Source organism: Nomascus leucogenys, chromosome 17, assembly GCF_006542625.1.
Source record: "Nomascus leucogenys isolate Asia chromosome 17, Asia_NLE_v1, whole genome shotgun sequence".
NCBI lineage: Eukaryota > Metazoa > Chordata > Mammalia > Primates > Hylobatidae > Nomascus > Nomascus leucogenys.
The window spans coordinates 26,443,022-26,467,864 of record NC_044397.1 but is presented as its reverse complement, the minus strand read 5'-3'; the positions used below and the strand labels follow the sequence as shown (position 1 = coordinate 26,467,864).

The 24,843-nt window shown below is 38.2% G+C and overlaps 1 protein-coding gene and 1 long non-coding RNA gene across 2 annotated transcripts in view; one reads left to right on the top strand and one right to left on the bottom strand.

The window, feature by feature from the left end:
* The window catches only part of LOC105737691, a 42,242-nt gene extending 18,502 nt beyond the window's left edge, over positions 1-23,740 (bottom strand). The window contains exons 1-2 of the long non-coding RNA XR_001113362.2: positions 23,557-23,740; positions 16,897-17,018 (exon numbers count right to left, since the gene is read on the bottom strand). This is a non-coding gene — a long non-coding RNA (uncharacterized LOC105737691). The remainder of the gene's footprint in view (positions 1-16,896; positions 17,019-23,556) is intronic.
* On the top strand, positions 1,924-24,415 carry TNFAIP6 (TNF alpha induced protein 6). The gene is made up of 6 exons (XM_003274958.2): positions 1,924-2,089; positions 8,258-8,395; positions 10,369-10,530; positions 14,331-14,559; positions 17,649-17,689; positions 23,733-24,415. The coding sequence occupies exons 1-6, from the start codon at positions 1,996-1,998 to the stop codon at positions 23,900-23,902; spliced, it is 834 nt and encodes a 277-aa protein (XP_003275006.1). The 5' UTR covers positions 1,924-1,995; the 3' UTR covers positions 23,903-24,415.
* Positions 24,416-24,843: the final 428 nt, after the last annotated feature.

Sequence of the window (24,843 nt, the reverse complement as noted above, 5' to 3'; positions counted from 1 at the left end):
TGGAGGATGAGATTTTCAGACACTATGCAGAAGTAAGGGGAAATATTTATATTCTGCATGAGAGTTGGGAGAGGGGAGAAAGAAATCCTCCACCCCAGATTGGGTTAATTCATCAAAGCAACTCATTAAATTTTCGTGTTAAAAGAAGTTGAACATTCACACTTCGCTGTATTTGGAGCTTCATTAAAATGCAAATGAACACAGAAGGGTATCTGTTCTTAGTTATCTGGCCTAAGTAAAGATTAATTGCAAACCCTTTCCTGAGAGTAATTTTTGATAAATGAGAACTAGGGGGAAATTAGGCCCTTGAGAGAGATGCAGAAAGGGCACAGCTGGAGGATGTGACAAGCAAAGAATTGGAAAGACTATGGGAAGGTTTTGCGTAGCATTGCACAACTAAAGTTATATTTACTTCCTGAACCACAAACTTAAAATATACTCATATAATTATACTTTCCAAGGAAATATCATGGTTTATTCCTTCCAACTACCTATGAATCTTGCTCTCAGTAACCATGCCTGTCTTCTCCACAGTCACACCCACCTGGTCTAAGCTATACCTTTCTCTTTTGCAATAAACTTAAATTCACTAACCCTATCTGTGAACTTGGATACAATTCCCACATCTTTCACGTGCCACCAGTCCAAAATAAAGATTTTGAATGCTAGTAACTTTATGTATACCTCAGTGAGCATCCAATAAATTCTGTACTCTCAGCCTACATCCCCATAACTGCTCTTTTGAGAAGAGATGAGACCAGAACACACCTGAGATGTTCAAAGCAAAGATGTCTAAGGGATTCAAAGCTAACTCCAGACCAGAGCATGTCTAGCAAGTTGGCTTTTTCAAAGAACTCCAACATCATTGGAGGGACTAAGAAAGCACGGGAGAAATGAATGCTGTAATAGGAGTGAATGGGAAGCAATTTGAGACCAAAAGTAGAGAATCTAAGTAGCAAAAAATGACCAATTTTGTAAAAAAATCAAAAGTTGCCAATAAATGGCTATCAATGAACAATAGGAAATGCCATTAGCATCAGCAGTAGTGGGAGTATTATCAGATATGTTACCCAAGGATTCTACACAAAGGAAGAGGGAAGTTTGGGATATTTGAAGACATGATGACTTTACTGTAATAATTATTTTCTATTACCTTGATCGTCTTCTTCAAAGTTAGAGTGGTCTAGGGAAGCTAGGCACAAATTTTTATTAACTTTGTTAGTCTACCCACCTTTCTCCCAATACTTCAAGAATTTGTGGCCTGGGAAAACTGTGTTATAATAGGACATCCCAAAGCTGCTGGAACGTCCTGACGCTCTGAAATTGAACTACTTTTCTGGGAGCTGATGCATTTATTTAGCTGCTGACCATAACAAACCAAAGACTGCAACAGACCCCACCCTGGGAGAAAAAAGCAGACAGAGAATAAGGAAGTCATAGATCACTGGAGAAAAATTAGGATTCTCCAAACTGTGCACACTTTTTGTTTTAAATTTTTTAGACGGGCTTGACAATGTTTAGAAAAGCCAGTCCAACATTACCAATAAAAGATTAGTGTTTAACCCCATATCCCATAATTGGCACTGCAAATAAGACATTTAGGATTTATCTTGAAATTCCTACTGAAGTTTGACTTTCTTTTAATCACTGCTAAATCTGCATCAAGTTATGCAAACTTTCTAACAGAAAAGTGTTTGTGACTAACAATAAATGAACTCCGTTCTTAGTAAGTTAATTCTAAAACATAGATGATCATTCTATCTCCTTAGTTTTGGTTGCCAATGCAAATGAGTCAGAGGATTTGCTTCAGACACTGAGATAATTGTGTAACTCTACAGCGGAAAATGCCATTGGAGAGTACTTGCTGACCTCACAGTTGAAAAAAACTATTTAAAAGATGTGGAAACCAGATGTTTCAGTCACATTTCAGCCGCTGCTCTGAGAATTTATTGTGAGCAGCCCCTAACAGGCTGTTACTTCACTACAACTGACGATATGATCGTCTTAATTTACTTATTTCTCTTGCTATGGGAAGACACTCAAGGATGGGGATTCAAGGACGGAATTTTTCACAACTCCATATGGCTTGGTAAGAAACTTCACTCATGAGCCTCTTGTTGAGAATGTCAATTCTTTAAATCATGGAGAAGGAAATTAAAGCAGTAACTTTTTCTATTTTGTACAAGGCTAATGTTCTCAAAGAAAATGCTTAGGAAAGATAGCCTTTGGAATACATATGCTTTTTTTTTTAAGGGTTCTTGTCCTCTAAAATTTAAAAATAGCATTTTATAAGGTGAATAGTTCAGTAGAAAATAGCAGTTAATATTTATATTCAGTATGAAAATATATTTTTAAACTTTTCAAAGCAGATGTAGTAGTACAGTGAGGAGTATTTCTTTAACCAACTAGAAACTCCAATATAGTCTTCTGTTTTTATGTTAATGCATTTGCAATCAGACTTCAGAATCCTAACAGGTAAATTGGAGTATACAAAAGTTTTATAATAATTGCTTCGTGTACTCTGAGCTATAGTCTATATCTTAGTTTTTTCAAACATTTTGACTATTTTGACCAAGCCAGCTTGCAATACAGAAAAAAGTGAAAAATGTTTCTCCTTCTGAATGCATTCTTACCACTTTGATTCTTTCTGTTTCTACTATCCATATAAATACTTTTCTGACCCTTTTGTTAGACAAGGAAAGTTTCTTTTGTTATTTTGCTTTGTTAAATGTAAGGAATGAGATAGGCCAAACAGTGAAGATAAACAATAGATCAAAAAAGGAAAATGCAGAAAACCCAAAACACCCCTTATATTACAGTATGCTAAACAATGCTTTAATTCTCATGATACAAATTGATATTGCTCTATGTTCATTATTGTGTTTAATAGTAAAAAAAATTGAATTTCTTAGGGAAAAATGCATAGATTCTTGCATAGAATAAAGAAATAAAGAGAAGGCAAAATTAACCTAGATTTTGATTTTATGCTTGCTAAACAGCACAGTTGTAGAATATTTTCCCTTTCAGCATGTTTCTCTCTGGTAATAACTGCAACCATGCGGATTTCATTAAAAAGCCTAATTTGTAATGCACAGCCTTGCCGCCTATTTTTTTCAGCTTGAGCCAGTGAACTAATTTCATTGTGATCCATTTGGCCAAGACGGGATCTGAAATTTAGTAGAGGAATGAGCCCATCTCTTTATTTTTGTTGTATACAGTCAAATGTAGGAAATACGCTCATATGCGTCAGGATTTTTTTTAAATGTCGTAAAGCTAGTAAGAATTAAATCCATGCAGATAAACTTTGAAATATTATCAAACCCTCTAATAATCAAGTAATTTAGAGTTGTCTTTTAAAGTGTCGTTGTATGTCACAAAAATATAAACCTGGACAACAGAAGTTCTGCCCCAGAGGTAGAGAGAAGCAAATTCAAGTGTCTATTAATGTATGCTACAAATCTGAGGGTCAGGATAATTGCAAATTGCTTCAATCTGGGGCAAATTTTTGACCAGCCAGCCTAGCACAGATGTTTATAGTTGGTTGGATCAATCTAATCTTTTCAGAAACCATTTAGGAAGGAAAGATAGTTGGATTAGAAGGGATACATCTGTTAGCAACTATCAAGAACAGGACACTTTAAATCTAGGGTGTCCCGTCTTTTGCCTTCCCTGGGCCACACTGGAAGAAGAAGAATTGTCTTGGGCAACTCATAATGTGTTGTTTTTTTTTTGAGACGGAGTCTTGCTCTGTTGCCCAGGCTGGAGTGCAGTGGTGCGATCTCGGCTCACTCCAAGCTCCGCCTCCCGGGTTCATGCCATCCTCCTGCCTCAGCCTCCCAAGTAGCTGGGACTACAGGCACCAGCCACCACGCCTGGCTAATTTTTTGTATTTTTAGTAGAGACAGGGTTTCACCATGTTAGCCAGGATGGTCTCGATAACCTGACCTTGTGATCCGCCCACCTCAGCCTTCCAAAGTGCTGGGATTATAGGCGTGAGCCACCGTGCCCGGCCCGGGGAACTCATAATGTTTTAAGAAAGTTTACAAATTTGTGTTGGGCCACATTCAAAGCCGTCCTGGCAGGCCGCAAGTTGGACAAGTTTACTTTAAATTCTCTAGGTTATGGTTCCAATCTGGTAAAATGATACGGTTGAAGTAAAGGATCCCTAAGGCTTATTTTAACTCCAGTATCATCTAATTTTTAAAGTAGTACTTTAGACAAAACAAAAACAAACAACAGTTAAGGACAAGAAATTACAATCATTTTACATGGATCACGAGAATAAAAAATGCACAGATAAGCAATTATTTTTATTGTTGAATCTGAAAAAGAAGGGAAAGGAAGGCGGGATGCGGTGGTTCACACCTGTAATCCTAGCACTGTGGGAGGCTGAGGTGGGCAGATTGCTTGAGCCCAGGAATTAAAAAGACCAGCCTGGGCAACCTAGAGAAACTCTGTCTCTACCAAAAAAAAACCACAATTAACTGGGTGTGGTGGTGCATGCCTGTAGTCCTAGCTACTCAGGAGGCTGAAGTGGGAGGATCACTTGAGCCCAAGAGGCAGACGTTGCAGTGAGCCGTGACCTCACCACTGCACTCAAGCCTGGGTGACAGAGTGAGGCTTTGTCTCAAAGGAAAAAAAAGAAAGAAAGGAAAAGTAACGTATCTTGAGCTCCTCCTATGGTCCAGAAGCTATCATTAGTCCCATTTGACAAATGAGGAAACAGGCTCATCTGGTTATACAACTCCATGGTAGAAACAGCAGTGGAACCAAAGTCCATTTCTACTGCCGCCACTCACTAAAAGGAGAAAACATTTATTAAACAAATTTTCAGTTTTAATAAATGACTATTGACTAGATAAATTAATAAAATATTATTTCTTCTGAAAGGTAAAATTAGGATTCATTGTACAAAGGTCCATCTTAATAGCTCAAAATTCTGAATTGAGAAATATCTTTAATAAAACACCTTATTTAAGATTGTCAGGTACATACTCCAAGAGTTCTCTATTTGTTCATATGGCAACATACTGGGAAGTTTGGTGCTGTTAGAGGAACAATGTGGAATATTAATCTTTAATAAATTAAATCAGAAATTATAACATAAAAATTTTTTGCTATTTCTGTTATTATGTTATTACTAGACAAGTTTCAGTAGGTACCAAAAGTTTAAGAAAAATTACTGAGGTTGGGAGAAGGGAGAGGAACAGAGGTACTGGGTTTAATTCCTGGGTGATAAAATAATCTGTACAGCAAACCCCTGTGACATGAGTTTACCTATGTAACAAACCTGCACATGTACCCCCAAATTTAAAATAAAAGGTTTTAAAAAATGAAAAATTACTGGGAGGAAAATTTTAAATTATTATTTTTTTAAATCTGTTAATTTTTTTGTTTTGTTTTGTTTTTTGAGACGGAGTCTCGCTCTGTTGCCCAGGCTGGGGTGTTGTGGCATGATCTCTGCTCACTGCAACTCTGCCTCCCTGGTTCAAGCAATTCTCCTGCCTCAGCCTTCCGAGTAGCTGGGACTATAGGCGTGCACCACCACACCTGGCTAATTTTTTGTATTTTTAATAGAGATGGGGTTTTACCATGTTGGCCAGGCTGGTCTGGAACTTCTAACCTCAGGTGATCCACCTGCCTCAGCCTCCCAAAGTGCTGGAATTATAGGCATGAGCTACCATGCCCGGCCAAATCTCCGTTAATTTTTTCTGTATACATCACATTTTAATTTTGAAACAAAATATGAAGAAAATCAGTTTGAGGAAACTTTGTATACATTAAAATAATTTCTACAAAATTTGTTTTCAAATACAGGTCTTTTAATCTGTATTCTTAGGAAATATAATTTTTAACTTTTTAATGATTAACAACAATCTCTACTATAATACATAAGTAAGCTAAACACGTCTCCTGTCTCTACCAAAAGCTTTAGTGTTCCTCTATTTCAAGATAAAGAAATTCAAAATATTCACTAGTGTCCAAGTTCCTTGAGGATAGAACCTGACCCCACAGCACCAACAAAATACCCCGTGGTATAATGTTCAAAGTAACTAAATTGAAAACTAGCAAAAGTTTAATGAGTCTTTGCCATATGAAGGACACTGGGCAGCAGGCATCTTTCAATGGAGAAACAACTTGACCGATGTTCCTGGTATTCTCTGACCTCGAGCATCAGATTGACTAAGGTCCTCTGTGTATGAGTAATGGGATTTACTATGTAATGTATAAGAGTAGGATCCTTAGAGTTCAGAAAAGCAAGCACCCTCTCTTATTGAACTATGGCAATGTCAACTTCAGTTTGGGGTGGAAAACAAATAACTATATTTCTAATTCCCCTGGATTCATTTCTTGGTGCCAAGAAATATGTATGTCCTCACCACAAATGGTCCTAAGGGTGGCTGATTGCACAGGTCAGGATACAGAGACTTAACAATAATGTCAGACTACATAGAACTATTAGAGCTAACTACAGAGCTAATGTTATGACTATTGTCCTGGGAATCTTTTCACGTTGTTTCTATGGTAGAACGGACTCCAAACTCAAAACAATCCATTTAAACAGTGATCTATTGGAAGACAACTCATGTATGACTTAACACTGCCTAAAATATGTTGGGAAAAATATGTGAACTAAAAAAGACAAATCAGATAAAAAATTGAGGCATTAACTGGTAGTTAGGTGTGTCCAGTTTTTTTCTCTGCTGTGTTTGAATCTATTTTTCTTTTCCCTGATTTAGTATTTGCTTTGGATCCCTTCAGATCTTTCCTCAGTTTTTATTTGTTTTACTAAATTCTTTTTTTTTTTTTTTTTTTTGAGACAGAGTCTCACTCTGTCGCCCAGGCTGGAGTGCAGTGGCGCAATCTCGGCTCACTGCAAGCTCCACCTCCCGGGTTCATGCCATTCTCTTGCCTCAGTCTCCTGAGTAGCTGGGACTACAGGCACCCGCCACCATGCTCAGCTAATTTTTTGTATTTTTAATAGAGACAGGGTTTCACCATGTTAGCCAGGATGGTCTCAATCTCCTGACCTCATGATCCGCCCGCCTTGGCCTCCCAAAGTGCTGGGATTACAGGCATGAGCCACCACGCCCGGCCTAAATCCTTAATTATATTGCATTAGTCATTTCCCTCAATTGGATATTTCAGCTTATTTTTCTACATCATTGCGAGCCTACATAATGGATCCATCTTCACTAGTTTCTTTTGCCTTCACCTCCTTTTCTTTCCCCTATTGCTTACCTTCGCAAGTTTTTATATAGCTTAAATCCAAAAGGAAGCCAAAACTTTATCACCTGTGGATAGTGTTGCAATACAATGTTGTATTAAAAACTTTATTTTAGGCCAGGCGCGGAGTCTCATGTCTGTAATCCTAACACTTTGGGAGGCCGAGGCAGGAGGATCACTTGAGGTCAGGAGTTCAAGACTAGCCTGGCCAACATGGTGAAACTTCGTCTCTACTAAAAATACAAAAATTAGCCGGTTGTGGTGGCACATGCCTGTAATCTCAGCTACTCGGGAGGCTGAGGCAGGAGAATTGCTTGAACCCGGGAGGCGGAGATTGCAGTGAGCCCAGATCTCACCAGCCTGGGCGACAGAGTGAGACTCTGTCTCACAAAATAAAAATACAAAATAAAAAAATAAATAAAAACTTTATTTCAGGCTATCAGATCAAAAACATAATTTAGGCTGGGCCCGGTGACTCATGCCTGTAATGTCAGCACTTTTGGAGGCCGAGGCGGGTGGATCACGAGGTCAGGAGATCGAGACCATCCTGGCTAACACAGTGAAACCCTGTCGCTACTTAAAAAAAAAACAAAAAAAACAAAAATTAGCCAGGTGTGATGGTGGGCACCTGTAGTCCCAGCTACTTGGGAGGCTGAGGCAGGAGAATGGTGTGAACCCGGGAGGCGGAGCTTGCAGTGAGCTGAGATCGTGCCACTGCACTCCAGCGTGGGAGAGAGCGAGACTCCATCTCAAAAAAACAAAACAAAACCAAAACCAAACAAACAAACAAAAAAACATAATTTAGCCTCAAGTTTCTGTTTATGGCCCCAAATTCCCCTAAAATTCCCCCTCATTCAGATTTTTCCCCAAAGCTTCCTAACAGTGAAAACTTAGCTACCCAAGGCAGCCAACCCAGAAAGCCCTTTGGCAGGAACAATAGCTGTTGTAATCTTCCAGCTGAGGCCACAAAATTTCCCCTGTTCCATAAGAAGGAATAACAGTGCTTTTATGACATCATCTGATTTTACAGAACGAGCAGCCGGTGTGTACCACAGAGAAGCACGGTCTGGCAAATACAAGCTCACCTACGCAGAAGCTAAGGCGGTGTGTGAATTCGAAGGCGGCCATCTCGCAACTTACAAGCAGCTAGAGGCAGCCAGAAAAATTGGTAACTGATTTCACAATGATTTTTCTTCTTTTTTATCCTTGGAGGAAAAAAAATCCATCTTTCCTAAACCCTAGTAAGACTTCTTTCTCCAACCCCCTTCTGATATATCACTATGCCCCTAGGACATCTCTGCTCTCTGACTTCTCCTATCCATCTGCCTAGAGTTGGCAGAAAGTTTCTAGTACCAGCAACTCATGTGGAGTCTTAACCCAGTGTGATCTAATAAAATAAAAGTCAAAAGAAAATGAAAACCTCATTATTTCAGTATTATTTAAATTTCTCATTAATTTCAATGTCATTGCTGTTCGTTTTTAGTATTGTTCTATCTCTTTGACTTCTCAGTATGGAGACTGTTAAATGATGCCATAGTACTATATTGAGTCTTACAAGGAAATTTACTTGGTAGAGAAATATTGAATTTAGTGGCTTTTTTCCCCAATTTTTTTCCATTAAGTGGGATAATGTATTTGTATTTCAGGATCAAAAGCTATAAGGAAAAGGAGGACAGGCAGGTCGTGAGATAGAAGCAGAAAGAAACTGGGAAGATGGTATCAGAAGACCTGGTGAAAATCCCAGCAATCAACTGGTGTTATATGCTTCTTTATACAAAAGTGGATTGCTGCCATATCTCTTGGCCTTTGGGGAGAATGGGCCACCCCCATTCAGAACTCCTTTGCTGACTGGATAACGTCGGGCAAAGTTGATACATTACTCAAGAAAAAAAATAACAGTGTTTTCTCAAATGCCCCAAAGCCTCCCCAGATGACTGCTGGTCTGTAATCACGGGGCGGCATGGGGCAAAGTAACTGGAATGGAAGAAACAAAGCCCATAATCTTTACTGGCCATCCTGGACCTCTAGTAAAATTGCTCTTGGTGGCATTGACAGATACTAAAACAGCCTCTGAGGCTGAGCAAGGGAAACAGGGCTGAGCCTTTGTTTGAAATGTATGAGAGAATTTATCTTTATTCAAATCTTTTAAAACATTATGAATATCTGATAGGGTGCAGCGGTTCACACCTGTAATCCCAGCACTTTGGACTGCTTGAGCTCAGGAGTTCAAGACCAGCCTAGGCAACATAGCGAAACCTCATCTCTACAAAAAAAATAAAAAAATTAGCCAGGTGTGGTGATGCACACCTGTGGTCACAGCTACTCTAAAGGCTGAGGTGGGAGGATTGCTTGACCCAGGAGGTGGAGGCTGCAATGAGCTGTGTTCATGCCACTGCACTCTAGCCTAGATGACAGAGCAAGACCATGTCTCTAAATAAATAGGCCAGGCCTGGTGGTTCATGCCTGTAATCATAGCACTTTGGGAGGCCGAGGTGGGTGAATCACTTGAGGTCAGGGGTTTGAGACCAGCCTGGCCAACATGGAGAAACCACATCTCTACTAAAAATACAAAAATTAGCTGGGCGTGGTGGTGCATGCCTGTAACCCCAGCTATTCAGGAGGCTGAGGCAGGAGAACTGCTTGGACCCGGGAGGCGGAGGTTGGAGTGAGCCGAGATTGCACCACTGCACTCCAGCCTGGGTTACAGAGTGACACTCTGTCTCAAAAAATAAATAAATAAGATATTACAAATATCTTAATTGATCCTGAAATAGAAATTAAATTACCACTTGAAAATATTTTTTTCAAAATTGATAATTTCAGAAATTATCTCATGGCATTCCATAAGTCATTTGTGAAAAGAAGCCAGCTCTGAATTTGGATTAGTTTCATACCCACAATAATTTGTAGTCCATTTGCATTTTTTTCAAGTAAGAGGTAATTTTCCACTAAAAATCGGAAGTTATATTTCATGTGTATTCACACTTTGTCTAATTAAGGAAACAATTTTCTCCCTTTTACATGAACTGGATTTGAGCAGTTAAGAAACTTACTGTTGGAAGTGGCTATCTTTGCTAAGATGACTTTTGCTTAGCCAAGACAGTTTACCTGTTTAGTCCATAACTCTTTTTCTTCTTGCAGGATTTCATGTCTGTGCTGCTGGATGGATGGCTAAGGGCAGAGTTGGATACCCCATTGTGAAGCCAGGGCCCAACTGTGGATTTGGAAAAACTGGCATTATTGATTATGGAGTCCGTCTCAATAGGAGTGAAAGATGGGATGCCTATTGCTACAACCCACATGGTGTGTTAAAAATAATAATTTTATGTTTTGCAAAAACACTTCCATGCTGCCAAGAGGTTGTTAAAAAAGAAATGGCTACTTTTTCCAGAAATAATTGAATTTGGTAATAATAATGACTACTAATAACTACAATTCATAAAGTGCTTATACTATACCAGACATTGAGTTGTGTTCCTTCATCTACACTCTAACTTAATATTCACAATAATTCTTCAAGGAGCTATTGTTATACCTATTTTAGAAATCAGGAAATTGCAACTTAGAGAATTAAGTAACCCTGAATCAGGAGTCGATAATGATTAGGCTGATGGGACTGAGAATTCAGATCTTCTCTGTGCCAGGGAACTTCCCAGCCATCAAGAAAAAGAAAATTAAAAAGCAGATTAAAAACTTGTCACAGTAAATTAGCTAAAACAATAAAGTGATGCTACCAAATGTTAACTATTCAAAATTGTCCTTTTGATACGATGGGGAAAAGGAGACAAAGTAAACAAATAAATTATTTCCTTAATTTCTTTTTGTGTATATATGCTAGTACTTCCAAACTAAGCAACTCTAATTCTATGGTTTAACAATTATATACTGTATATACTAGCTATCATTATACCATATATTTGTATTCATATTTTTTCCATGGTTGCTTGCAACTAGGAAATAATGAGAAAATTAACTCATAATTACTATAAAGAATTATTCTTAGGTCATGTTCTTGGAGAAAAAGTAGGCTGTTCTTTTTGGGTATATTTCCGCCAGGACAATGTTACAAAATATTACAGTATGTTACAAAGTCTTCCTGGCATTTAGGATCATAAACATCCTCAGATGTGTCCCATTTGGATTTACTCTATAAGAAATTCCATAACACAGTAAAAGAGTTACATAGTGAGGTTTTAGTGTATTATTATAAAATCTATTATTTAATGATATTAACATTTGGAGAACAGTTTCTCATGTCTGTAACTAACCTATATCTCAAAATTATGTGTAGTCCAAGTAGAAAGATTTTTGCCTACAGCTACAACTAGTCTTAACTGAGACAAAATAGGAATAAATACTTAACAGTGCATTTATGTAACTTTAACTTTCAAGTCATTTTGACATGCTTTAAGCTTATTTAGTCCTATACTATACTGTACTAATTTAGTCCCATATTTAGTTATGTCAACAATATGTATCTTCCTTTCCTCCCTCCCTCTCTTACATTTTCTTAAATATATTTATGCAGACCACTCTTTTTTACTCTTAAGAGTAGCTCTTCTTTTCAAATGTATTCTCTGATTCTTCTTTCACTTGATAAACTTTAGGATCTCTGAGCTTCCACTGGATAATTTCCATAGATTAAACTCTAGAGTCATTGAAGAAGTGCCAATGAAACGGTCCTTTCAGTATTTCATTGCCCCTTCATAAGAATATAATCCTAAATTATAAATTATTATAAGTTGCTTTCTTTTCTCAGAGAGGCTGAATACACTCTGGGAATACAGAATCCTGGGAGATTTGTTTTTACCCAATTCTCAGTGCATTTAGCTCACTTTTGGATTTGGTGGTATGCTGACTATTTAGGATGTGGTTAACTTGAAGGAGACTTGACCGCCTGAACTAGCACTAGGGGAACAGCTCACTGAAATATCACTGGAATAAAACAAAAAACATAATGGCTTCACAAAAATAAAGCAATCATTATTGATTAATCAATGTCACCAAGTTAGAGCTGATATTCTAAATAATGAGGCAGTAACTAGATGTAACATAAAATATAGATCTAAATAAATATAGCCAAATAGGCAGCCAAATTAGTTCAATATGTGAATTTTTTCTAATCTATTCATATATATAACAAAGATTGGATGCTATGGGATGGAACAATTCACTCCTAAAGCTGGCAATGTACATCCTTATGCAGACATACAAACTATGTGTTGTATATTTTATTATACAGTAAGAATAGCTTATGGGTTGCATAACATCTTTAAATTATTTTCTGTATTTATCCTTAGAATAACCCTGTGTGATAGATAATGGGAAAGGCATGGCTACATTTATTTTACCAATGAAGAAAATGAAGTGTAGAGTGGTCACCAACCTTGAACTAGATCCTTGACCTTCATTTGTTGCTCCCCAGCCTTTCTATGCTCCTGTTTTGCTTTATTTCATCAAAGCAGAACAGGAGCATAGAAAGGCTGGGGAGCACCTTTTTTGTAGACATTAGACACTTACTTGATATGGAATTAAAATTAACCAGGGCTTCTTCCTAGCTTTCCCTCTAGGTCATATTGCAAACCACTGATTCTGATACAGCATTTTTGTTTTGTTTTATATGTGTTTGTTTTTCTTATGAAAAGTTATAACATATTGAAATCTGTTAAATGATGAATGACTTGGAAAAACAAACATCAATATCTCCACCAAATCCTAAAATATTAGGATTACGGTATTAGTTTAAAATCAGTAAAGGCAGTATACAGAATAATTATAAATTATTCCTTTTAAGTGGATTAGAGTGACTTTAAAGTCTCTTGCGATTATGAAATTGTATAATGATTTTCCAAGCAGAATTTATGGGATCCATTATTCTAAGTGCTTGTGGCCCTGAAGACATATGGTGACACCACAGGACAAAGTCCCTACCATCTTGATAGGGCTGTTTGTAATATAAATGTATATATATTTGTCAAAATACATAGACATAGGCCAGGTGCCGTGGCTCACACCTATAATCCCAACACTTTGGGAAGCTGAGGTGGGTCAATCACCAGAGGTCAGGAGTTCGAGTCCAACCTGGCCCACATGGCAAGACCCTATCTCTACTAAAAATACAAAAATTAGCCAGACGTGGTGGCTCATGCCTGTAATCCCAGCGACTCAAGAGGCTGAGGCATAAGAATTGCTTGAACAATTGCAGAGGCTACAGTGAGCCAAGATTGTGCCACTGCACTCCAGCTTGGGCAACAGAGTGAGACTCCATTTCAAAAAACAACAACAAAAAAAAATAGGTGTGTGCACAAAAGACTTGTCATGTTATGCCTTAAAAGATAAAATAAAACAAAAATATTTTAAAAAATACAATTAATTACAATTGTTTTAATTTTAAAATTTATTTTTATTTTTATTTTTTAGAGCTGGAGGTCTCACTATGTTGCCCAGGTTGGCCTCAAACTCATAGGCTCATGGGATTCTTCTGCCTCAGCCTCCCAATTAGCTGGGACTAAGGGTGAGCATCACTGCACCTAGCCATTTTTTTCTTACTATATTTACTTTTTTAAAATTCATGGCTGGGCACAGTGGCTCATGTCTATAATCTCAGCACTTTCAGAGGCAGAGGCAGGAGGCTCACTTGAGGTCAGGCGTTCAATACCAGCCTGGGCAACATTGCATGATCCATTTCCACAAAAAAAAAAAAAAAAAAATTACCAGGGCTTGGTGGTACATGCCTATCATCCCAACTACTTAGGAGGCTGAAGTGGGAGGATTGCTTGAGCCAAGGAGTTCAAGGCTGCAATAAGCTATGATTGGGTCACTGCAGTCCAGCCTGGGTGACAGAGCGAGATCTTGTCTCAAAATGTAAAAATAAAAATAAATTCACAAAGAGTCCATGTTCATTTTAGAGAATTTAGTAACTATTGATGAAAAAATACATTTATTCTTTAGCTAAAAGCACACATAATATACCATAGATGCTGTATACTAAGACATTTAACATTTCATAAAAAGTAATAGATTGCTAAGAAATGTCATTTTTAACAGGGATAATGTTTTTCCTAATGCTTTGGGGTTTTTACGTTTTTTTCTTCTCATTTCAGCAAAGGAGTGTGGTGGTGTCTTTACAGATCCAAAGCGAATTTTTAAATCTCCAGGCTTCCCAAATGAGTACGAAGATAACCAAATCTGCTACTGGCACATTAGACTCAAGTATGGTCAGCATATTCACCTGAGTTTTTTAGATTTTGACCTTGAAGATGACCCAGGTTGCTTGGCTGATTATGTTGAAATATATGACAGTTACGATGATGTCCATGGCTTTGTGGGAAGGTACGTGTGGGTCCCCATACAGGAAGTTAAATGAATGTCCAGTATTTTGTTTGATGCTTCTTTAATTTTCCCTCCACTGTTCCTATAATATTGATTTTGGAATAGTTCTACTCTCCTAAAACACCATATCATTTTTCAACAAAGATTTTTCTTAGCTGGCTGCTACAACATACTTATTAAAGCAGTGAGAGCTGCCTTTTGATTATGGCTAAGTTGTAAGAACTAGTTAGTCTATTTTATAAACACCTCAAGATCTGACTAACAATAGGAAGAAGAAAGATATGTGAGTTGCAAAAATTGTTCAGGTTTTTAAGTTCTAATTTCTTACAACCTTAAAAATGATTATAGGGCCAGGCATGGTGTCTCACGCCTGTAATCCACACCACTTTGGGAGGCCAAGGTGGGCAGATCACCTGAGGTCAGGAGTTCAAGACCAGCCTGGCCAACATGGCAAAACCCTGTTTTTACTAAAAATACAAAAATTAGCCAGGCGTGGTGGCAGGCACCTGTAATCTCAGCTACTCAGGAGGCTGAGGCAGGAGAATCACTTGAACCCGGGAGGTGGAGGCTGCAGTGAGCCAAGACTGCACCACTGCACTCCAGCCTGGGTGACAGAGCAAGACTCTGTCTCAAAAAACAAAAAAAAAAAAGGTTATAAATTCAATAATTGTTGCCTTTCTTCTTCCTAAAAGCATTGTGCTAAGTATTAAGGAAGTAAGGTAAATAAGCAAAGTTTAACCCTTTCTCTCTTTAATATTTTTCCTTTGGCTTTTCAACATGCTAGAACACAACCTTTTTCTTCACACTCCAAATCTTTAATATACTTTGAATTTTGAGTGTCTTATGATATATTGCAAATTAAAGAGTGTACAATTAGGTATTTTATATATTCAGGTCCCCACCTAATAACCCATATTTTAGACTATCAATTATCAATAGACTATCAGTTTTCAATTCTCTATTATACATGATAGTAATTTAATAGGGAAAAAATGGTAATGGGGACAATTTAAAAATGACAGACTCAATCGCTTTTTATGTTGATTTTGAACGTGTAACTTAAATACAAAGAAAACCAAAGGCATTTCTTGCAAAAATGAAGAGTTTTTTAAGGGAAAGTATTTTTTGTTTTGTTTTCTTCCTTCTACATCTTTTTTTTTTTTTTTCTTTTTTTTGAGACGGAGTCTCACTCTGTCACCAGGCTGGAGTGCAGTGGCACAATCTCAGCTCACTGCAACCTCTGCCTCCCCCGTTCCAGCAATTCTCCTGCCCCAGCATCCCGAGTAGCTGGGATTACAGGCGCCTACCACTACGCCTGGCTAATTTTTGTATTTTTAGTAGAGGTGGGGTTTCACCATGTTGTCCAGGCTGGTCTCAAACTCCTGACTTCAGGTGATCTGCCAGCCTCGGCCTCCTAAAGTGCTGGGATTACAGGCGTGAGCCACCACACCCGGCCTTGTTTTCTTCTTTAGCTGACAGACTACTGCTATAGAGAAAAGATAGTTTATAAAAATAGTTTGATGAAGACACAAAGTAGAGTTGGGGAATTAAGAACAAAGTATAGGCGGGCACACCTGTGGTCCCAGCTACTTTGGAAGCTGAGGCAGGAGGAGCACTTGAGCCCAGTAGTTCTGGGATACAGTGTACTATGCTGATGGGGTGTCCACACTAAGAGCAGCATCAATATGATGACCTCTCAGGAGTAGGGGACCACCAGGTCTGCCCAGGTCAGAAACAAGCAGATTAAAACTCCCGTGTTGAGAAGTGGGAAGGAGCCTATGAATAAACACTGTATTTCAGCCTGGACAATACAGCAACATCCTATCTTATATAAAATCATAAACTACTGTCTTTAGGAGGTTTGAACAGGCTAATTTGTTATTTCTTAGATTTATATTATATAATTTACCCTTTAGGTAAATTTAGACTTTTCCTCTAGAATAAATTACATATTTAGAAACCTGTAAAACCTTTACCTTTTTATATGTGTAAGAGGGTTCCTTTCAAGTCGTGATTCAGATAAAAATCAAATCCTTTTATACCTATAAGGTCCAAAATAATTTTTCCATATTTAAATCAGTCTATCCTAGAATTCAAAATATTAATATCACCAAGCATATGCCCATTCTTCTACAACTGTGAAGAAAATGTTATAAAATTAATTAGAAATAAATTTTTAAGGCTGGACACAGTGGCTTATGCCTGTAATCCTAGCACTTTGGGAGGCTGAGGCGGTCGGATCACCTGAGGTCAGGAGTTTGCGACCAGCCTGGCCAACATGGCAAAACCCTGTCTCTACTAAAAATACAAAAATTAGTAGGGTGTGATGGCACATACCTGTAATCCCAGCTACGCGGGAGGCTGAGGCAGGAGAATCACTTGAACCCAGGAGGCAGAGGTTGCAGTCAGCCAAGATTGTGCCATTGTACCCCAGCCTGGGCTATAGACTGAGACTCCATCTCAAAAAAAAGAAAGAAAATTTTAATTTTTCCAAATAGATTCAAATTATCCACTGCACAAAATTTTCTAGTTACACAAAGTAAAAATGCCACACATATCTTTCCTTTAAAATCTCATTGGCTGGGTGTGGTGGCTCACGCCTGTAATCCCAACACTTTGAGAAGCTGAGGTGGGAGGATCACCTGAAGCCAGGAGTTCAAGACGAGCCTGGCCAACATGGTGAAACCCCATCTTTACTAAAAGTACAAAAATTAGCCAGGTGTGGTGGCGCATGCCTGTAATCTCAGTTACTTGGGAGGCTGAGGCAGGAGAATCGCTTGAACCCAGGAGGAAGAGGTTGCAGTGAGCCGAGACTGCACCACTGCACTCCAGCCTGAGCGACAGAGCAAAACTCCGTCTAAATAAAATAAAATAAAATATCATCAATATTGTAAGAAGATTATTTCAAATAACAAACTTTGTTTTAACTCCTATTCTCCCTTACAAATCCAGGTAAAATAACAATAGAAATTTTAAAAATTATGGAACAATGAGCTATTACTCAGAGGCCTGATTATCAGTAACAGCCACTTTACTAGCTGTATAATATTCATTTGTGTGACGTGTCTTTTCTAAAAATTCCTTTTCAGATACTGTGGAGATGAGCTTCCAGATGACATCATCAGTACAGGTAAGGTTCTAAATTGAGGACCCAAACTATGATTTGTTTCTTTACAGTGTCCCTGAAAGTAAAGGGACACTGTTAAATAGTAAATAGTAGTTATTATTCACTTTTTAAAGTTGAAAGAACCAACACCAGATGCAGCTTGCTAGCTTGTAAAATGCAAAAAAAAAAAAAAAAAAAAAAAAATTACTTATACTTAAAGATTTATGCCAACTGCTTGCACTAAAAAATGTATAAACTCTTGTTCTTTGCTGAAAATGTAATGTATCTGAGAGAGTCTTGAATCTGCAAATCCACAAATATTGCTGTAGTTTATGATTTCCATAAATGTGCTAATAAAATGGCTGAAATTTTTCATTGATAAAGGGTTGAAGTAATTTATAAAGTCATAAAAAATCTTTGTCACTAAAACAATCTTACATCATATTCATTACACTTTTATCTTAGTACAATATTCTCCAGAGAATGTTTCAAATAAAAAAGTTCTTTGAGATTTAAATAGATGTTACATGAGAAGAGGGCTCTAAGGTCAAATAAATTTGGAAAACGTTGGGTTAAACAGTATCAAACAGGTTTCTTTATTGGAAGACCGCAGGGATCTTTTAATATACTAATCATGCGTAGTAAATCTGAAAAGACCAGATATAATAGGTAGTGCTTTCCAAATATTGCCCACCCACCCAATATTTTCTGTGACTTTATTCCAAGAAATATACCTCAAGAAATGCCCTGTAGTCGCATAAGTTTATCTCAATATGCAATATCACTCTTTAATTTATCCCATCCTGCTATTTTCTGGCCAAAAACTTTCTTTCTTACATGTGTTCAATATTTTATTTCCATCACCAGCACCAGCAGCTGGCATTTTTATGTGCTCTATTTTCTCCCAAGTCATAAAATTATCACAGTACTTCTGCAACTATAAATAACAAAACTACCTTGAGTTGCAATTTCTAAGTACTCAGATACTACTAGTTAACTTACTCCCACATCCCAGCCTTTCAGTGACTCAATTCTAATTTATTCGTCATAACTGTAAGAGATGGAACTTCCTGCTCTGTTATTAAATGATTAATGCTTAAACCTTGTTAGTTCATTATTCTGTTACAAACTCCCTTAAGAAAGATAACCTATTAAATTAAACCGTTTACTTATCTCTCATTCCTTTCTTGAAAATATATTTTATATTAACAGAAAGTTGAAAGAAAACATCTTATTGCTGTAGGAGGAATAATATTAAACAAAGAAGTTAAAAAGAAGTCTAGGCCGGGTGCGGTGGCTCACGTCTGTAATCCCAGCACTTTGGGAGGCCGAGGCAGGCCAATCACCTGAGGTCAGGAGTCCAAGACCAGCCTGACCAACATGGAGAAACCCCGTCTCTACTAGAAATACAAAATTAGCCGGGCGTGGAGGCGCATGCCTGTAATCCCAGCTACTTGGGAGGCTGAGGCAGGAGAATTGCTTGAACCCGGGAGGCAGAGGTTGTGGTGAGCCGAGATAGCGCCATCGCACTCCAGCCTGAGCAACAAGAGCAAAACTCCGTCTCAAAAAAAAAAAAAAAAAAGTCTGAAATTTTACATTTTCCTTTTTTGTCTAAAATAGACAATTTACTCCAAATGTAATCAAATCAGTGGTGGGGTTTTATTGGCACAACTTCAAGAAACTGGAAAAAAAACCCACACAATTTATCCTTCAAAGGGAAACAAATCAAGAAACAGAAAAGAATATAGTTAAACAAAAGAGCCAAAGATTTAGCAAAAAATCAGGAAGAGGACATTGATACAAAGTAATAGAAAAAGAAATATAAGATACAGTTAACATAAAATCCTATCAAGCATAGGCCTGGTGCGGTTGCTTACGCCTGTAATCCTAGCACTTTGGGAGGATGAGGTGGGCGGATCACCAAGTCAGGAGATCGAGACCATCCTGGCTAACACGGTGAAACCCCGTCTCTACTAAAAATACAAAAAATTAGCCAGGTACGGTGGCACGCGCCTGTAGTCCCAGCCACTTGGGAGGCTGAGGCAGGAGAATCACTTGAACCTGGGAGTCAGAGGTTGCAGTGAGCTGAGATCATGCCACTGCACTCCAGCCTGGGTGACAGGGCAAGACCCCATCTCAAAAAAAAAAAAAAAAAATCCTATCAAGCATAATACTATTAACATTTTGATCTGGTTTTCTTTTTAAATATATGCTTACTCAACCCAGGGTATAGATTACAAAACAAAAATAGAAAATAAAGACATTGGCCAAGCATGGTAGCTAATGCCTATAATCCTAGCACTTTGGGAGGCCAAGGTGAGAGGATTGCGTGAGCCTCAGGAGTTTGAGACCAGCCTGGGCAACGTGATGCAACCACATCTCTACAAAAAAATACAGAAGTCAGCCGGGCACAGTGGCTCATACCTGTAATTCTAGCACTTTGGGAGGCCAAGGTGGGTGGATCACTTAAGGTCAGGAGTTCAAGACAGCCTGGCCAATATGGTGAAACCCCATCTCTACTAAAAACACAAAAAATTAGCCAGATGTGGTGGCACGTGCCTGTAGTCCCAGTTACTCAGGAGGCTGAGGCAGGAAAATCGCTTGAACCTGAGAGGCAGAGGTTGTAGTTAACTGAGATGGCTCCACTGCACGCTAGCCTCGGCAACAAAGTAAGATTCCCTTTCAAAAAAAATTTTAAAATACAAAGTTAGCCAGGCATCCTGATGCGTACCTGTAGTCCCAGCTACTCGGAAGGCTGAGGTAGGAGGATCACCTGAGTCCAGGGAGGTCAAGTCTGTAGTGAGCCGTGATCATGCCACTGCTCTCCAGCCTGGGAGACAGAGTGATATCCTCTCTCAAAAATAAAAAAGAAAGAAAGAACCTGAAATTGTCCATAATCCTACCACATTAATAAGAGATATGAAAGTAAGGATGTGCCTACTCTCCTCACTGCTCCATCCCAGAAAGGCATTTGATAACTCTGTAGTGACCATCCTTCCAGATGTTTTTCTATTATACAAACATTATATACATGGAAACTATGGACATATTTCCAAGTCCGAGTACAATATTTAGATCATTCAAATTCTTTTTCATGACTGCCTAATAGGTCACTGTATGGATATACCATAATTTGTCATGTACTAATATTTAACATTCTGAAGCATTTGATTCTGATTTTTTTATTTTGTTATTCAACGTTTCAATGAACATTTTAAAACCTGTCTTTATTCAGTAATTCTACTTTAAAAAAAATAGATTCTTACAGTGCCAATTTACATTTCTTTTTCTTTTCTTTTTTTTTTTTTTTTTGTTATTTTTGAGACAGGGTCTTGTTCTGTCACCCAGGCTGGAGTGCAGGGCGCCATCACAGCTCACTACAGCCTCAAACTCCTAGGCTCAAGTGATTTTCCCGCACAAGGCTAATTTTTTATTTTTTATTTTTAGTAGAGATGGGGTCTTGCTATGTTGCCTAGGCTGGTCCTGAAGTCCTGAATTCAAGCTGTCCTCCTGCCTCAGCCTCCCAAAGTGCTGAGATTTCAGGCATAAACCACCTTGCCTGGCTGACTCCCAGTTTACATTTTCTTTTCTTTTTTTTTTTTTGAGATGGAGTCTCGCTCTGTCGCCCAGGCTGGAGTGCAGTGGCGCAATCTTGGCTCACTGCAAGCTCCGCCTCCCAGGTTCACGCCATTCTCTTGCCTCAGCCACTCTGAGTAGCTGGGACTACAGGCGCCCGCCAACACGCCCGGCTAATATTTTGTATTTTTAGTAGAGACGGGGTTTCACCGTGGTCTCAATCTCCTGACCTCGTGATCCGCCCGCCTCGGCCTCCCAAAGTGCTAGGATTACAAGCGTGAGCCACCGTGCCCGGCCCTTTTTTTATTTTTTATTTTTTATTTTTTTGAGAATGAGTCTCGCTCTGTCTCCCAGGCTGGAGTGCAGTGGCGCGATCTCGGCTCACTGCAAGCTCCACCTCCTGGGTTCACGCCATTGTCCTGCCTCAGCCTCCTCCCGAGTAGCTGGGACTACAGGCGCCCACCACCACGCCCAGCTAATTTTTTGTATTTTTAGTAGAGACGGGGTTTCACTGTGTTAGCCAGGATGGTCTCAGTCTTCTAACCTCGTGATCCACCTGCCTCGGCCTCCCAAAGTGCTAGGATTACAGGCGTGAGCCACTGTGCCCAGCCATTTTTTTGTTTGTTTGTTTTTTAATAAGGCCTGTCAACTCATACCTAACCAATTTGCATTTTAACCAGCTGAATATTCTCTGAATTCTCTCACAATAGAAGAGCAAAAAAGTATCATTAATAATCTAAGCTGAATTTTTGGTAGTGTTTTTGAACACATTTTTAAATGTCTATTAGCCCTTTGAACACCTACGAATTGCCTATGAATTTATATTTCTTGCATATTCTTTGGTGCTTTTGTCTTTCTCTTTATTTCTAGCAGCCCTTTGTATATTAGAGATATTAATCCTATTTTCTCTCAGTCTGTCTCATGCAAAAATGTTTTTTTATATTTAGGCAAATCTTCCAAATATGAGAAAATAGCAGTCTGAGGATCAGAGCATGAACTTGGAAACCAGACTGCCTGTGCTCAAACCTGACTCTGCCCATTTAGTTCTGTGGCTTTGGGCAAGCTACTTAGTAGTCACTCTGTGCCTCAGTTTCTTATCTGTAAAACGAATATTTAAAAAGTATCCCCCTCACCTCACAGTGTTGTTGTGGGGGTTAAATGAGTTAATAGATAAAAGCAAGCATTAGGAATGTATATACTCTGCTTTTGTTTATATGTATTTGCAGCTCACGGCTGTGACCCCAACATTTTGGGAAGCTGGGGTAGGAAGATCACTTAGAGCACAGGAGCTTGAGACCAGCCTGGGCAACACAGTGAGAGCCTGTCTCCAAAAACAAACAAAAAGAAGGCCTTTGCCTCCTTTTTGAAAAAGATATAAATATTCCTATATTTTATGTTATATAATAAAGTTTTTCCTTTTTATTTAGCACATTTTGGTCTTTATATTACAGTAAAATGTGTTTAGATACTCTGTGTAAAGTAGAAATCTAGCTTCGTTTCTTATAAATGTGAAACTTGTTGCTCTGACATCATTTAGTAAATAACTCATCCACCCATCACTGGTTTGACCTGCCTGCCATTCTCCTGTAATTCAGTGGGTGTTCCTTCTACAAAGAGTATCTTTTTTTTTTTGAGACGGAGTTTTGCTCTTGTTGCCCAGGCTAGAGTGCAATGGCAGAATCTCGGCTCACTGCAACCTCTGCCTCCAGGTTCTAGTGATTCTCCTGCCTCAGCCTCCCAAGTAGCTGGGATTACAGGCACAGGCCACCACGCCTGGCTGATTTTTTGTATTTTTACTAGAGACGGGGATTCACCATGTTGGTCAGGCTGGTCTTGAACTCTCAACCTCGGGTGATCTGCCCACCTCGAACTCCCAAAGTGCTGGGATTACAGGCGTGACCCACCAGGCCCGGCCCAAGAGTACTTTTTAAATACAAGAGAGAGGTCAACTCAGTGGCTCATGCCTGTAATCCCAACATTTTGGGAGGGAGGCTGAGGTGCGTGGATCACCTGAGGTCAGGAGTTCGAAACCAGCCTGGCCAACATGGTGAAACTCCGTCTCTAGTAAAAATACAAAAATTAGTAGGATGTGGTGGCACATGCCTGTAATCCCAGCTACTCTGGAGGCTGAGGCAGGAGAATCACTTGAGCCCGGGAGGCGGAGGTTGTGATGAGCCGAGATCGCACCACAGCACTCAGCCTGGGCAACAAAGTAAGTGAGACTCCGTCTCAAAAATAAATAAATAAATACAATAGACAAAATTTCCTGTAGGATAGATTGGAGGACCAAAGGAAAAAATACAAATGTCTCTCACCCTGTTCCATGCGGCAATGAAACCACAGACTCTTCAGCTTGAGAATCGACCTCTGAATTCTAGGAATCTTGTTCATAAATTCTTATATTTTCCTATGAGAATGAAGAGTCTTTGAATTGTCAGCCAAATCAAAGGAGAATAACATCTTTGTTCTTTTGCCTCCTTCCCCCCAACAGGAAATGTCATGACCTTGAAGTTTCTAAGTGATGCTTCAGTGACAGCTGGAGGTTTCCAAATCAAATATGTTGCAGTGGATCCTGTATCCAAAGCCAGTCAAGGAAAAAATACAAGTACTACTTCTACTGGAAATAAAAACTTTTTAGCTGGAAGATTTAGCCACTTATAAAAAAAAAAAAAGGATGATCAAAACACACAGTGTTTATGTTGGAATCTTTTGGAGCTCCTTTGATGTCACTGTTATGATTAACATTTATTTATTATTTTTCTAAATGTGAAAGCAATACATAATTTAGGGAAAATTGGAAAATACAGGCAACTTTAAACGAGAAAATGAAACCTCTCATAATCTCACTGCATAGAAATAACAAGCGTTAACATTTTCATATTTTTTTTCTTTCAGTCATTTTTTTATTTGTGGTATATGTATATATGTACCTATATGTATTTGCATTTGAAATTTTGGAATCCTGCTCCATGTACAGTTTTATATTATACTTTTTAAATCTTGAACTTTATAAACATTTTCTGAAATCATTGATTATTCTACAAAAACATGATTTTAAACAGCTGTAAAATATTCTATGATATGAATGTTTTATACATTATTTAAGTCTGTCTCTATTGTTGGAATTTCAGGTCGTTTTCATAAATATTGTTGCAATAAATATCCTTGAACACACATATTTGTGCACCTCTCTAATTATTTAAGACAAGGACCTGGAAATAGAATTACTGAATCAAAGGTTAATTAAAATAAAATTTTCTGTTTTGATAGGCAAAAATGAGGCCTCACTGTAGTTTGAATTTGCATTTCTTTATTCATGAGATTGATGGTTATATAATTTTTTGTTAATTTTTTTGCGAATTATTTTTCCATGCCTTTTTTTCACCATTTTTAAAAACTGGTATAATCTTCTCTATTGATTTGTAAGAAATTATTATATATGTCCATGTTTGTCATATATGCTGTAATTTAATTTTTATTTATAGTTTGTCTTTTACTTTTATGGTTTTTTAAAATATATCAAATGTTAAAATTTATTTGCTATTATATTTGATTTTGCTGAAGTCTCTTTTCTCATATTTATGTTTAGGACTGTCAAAAGA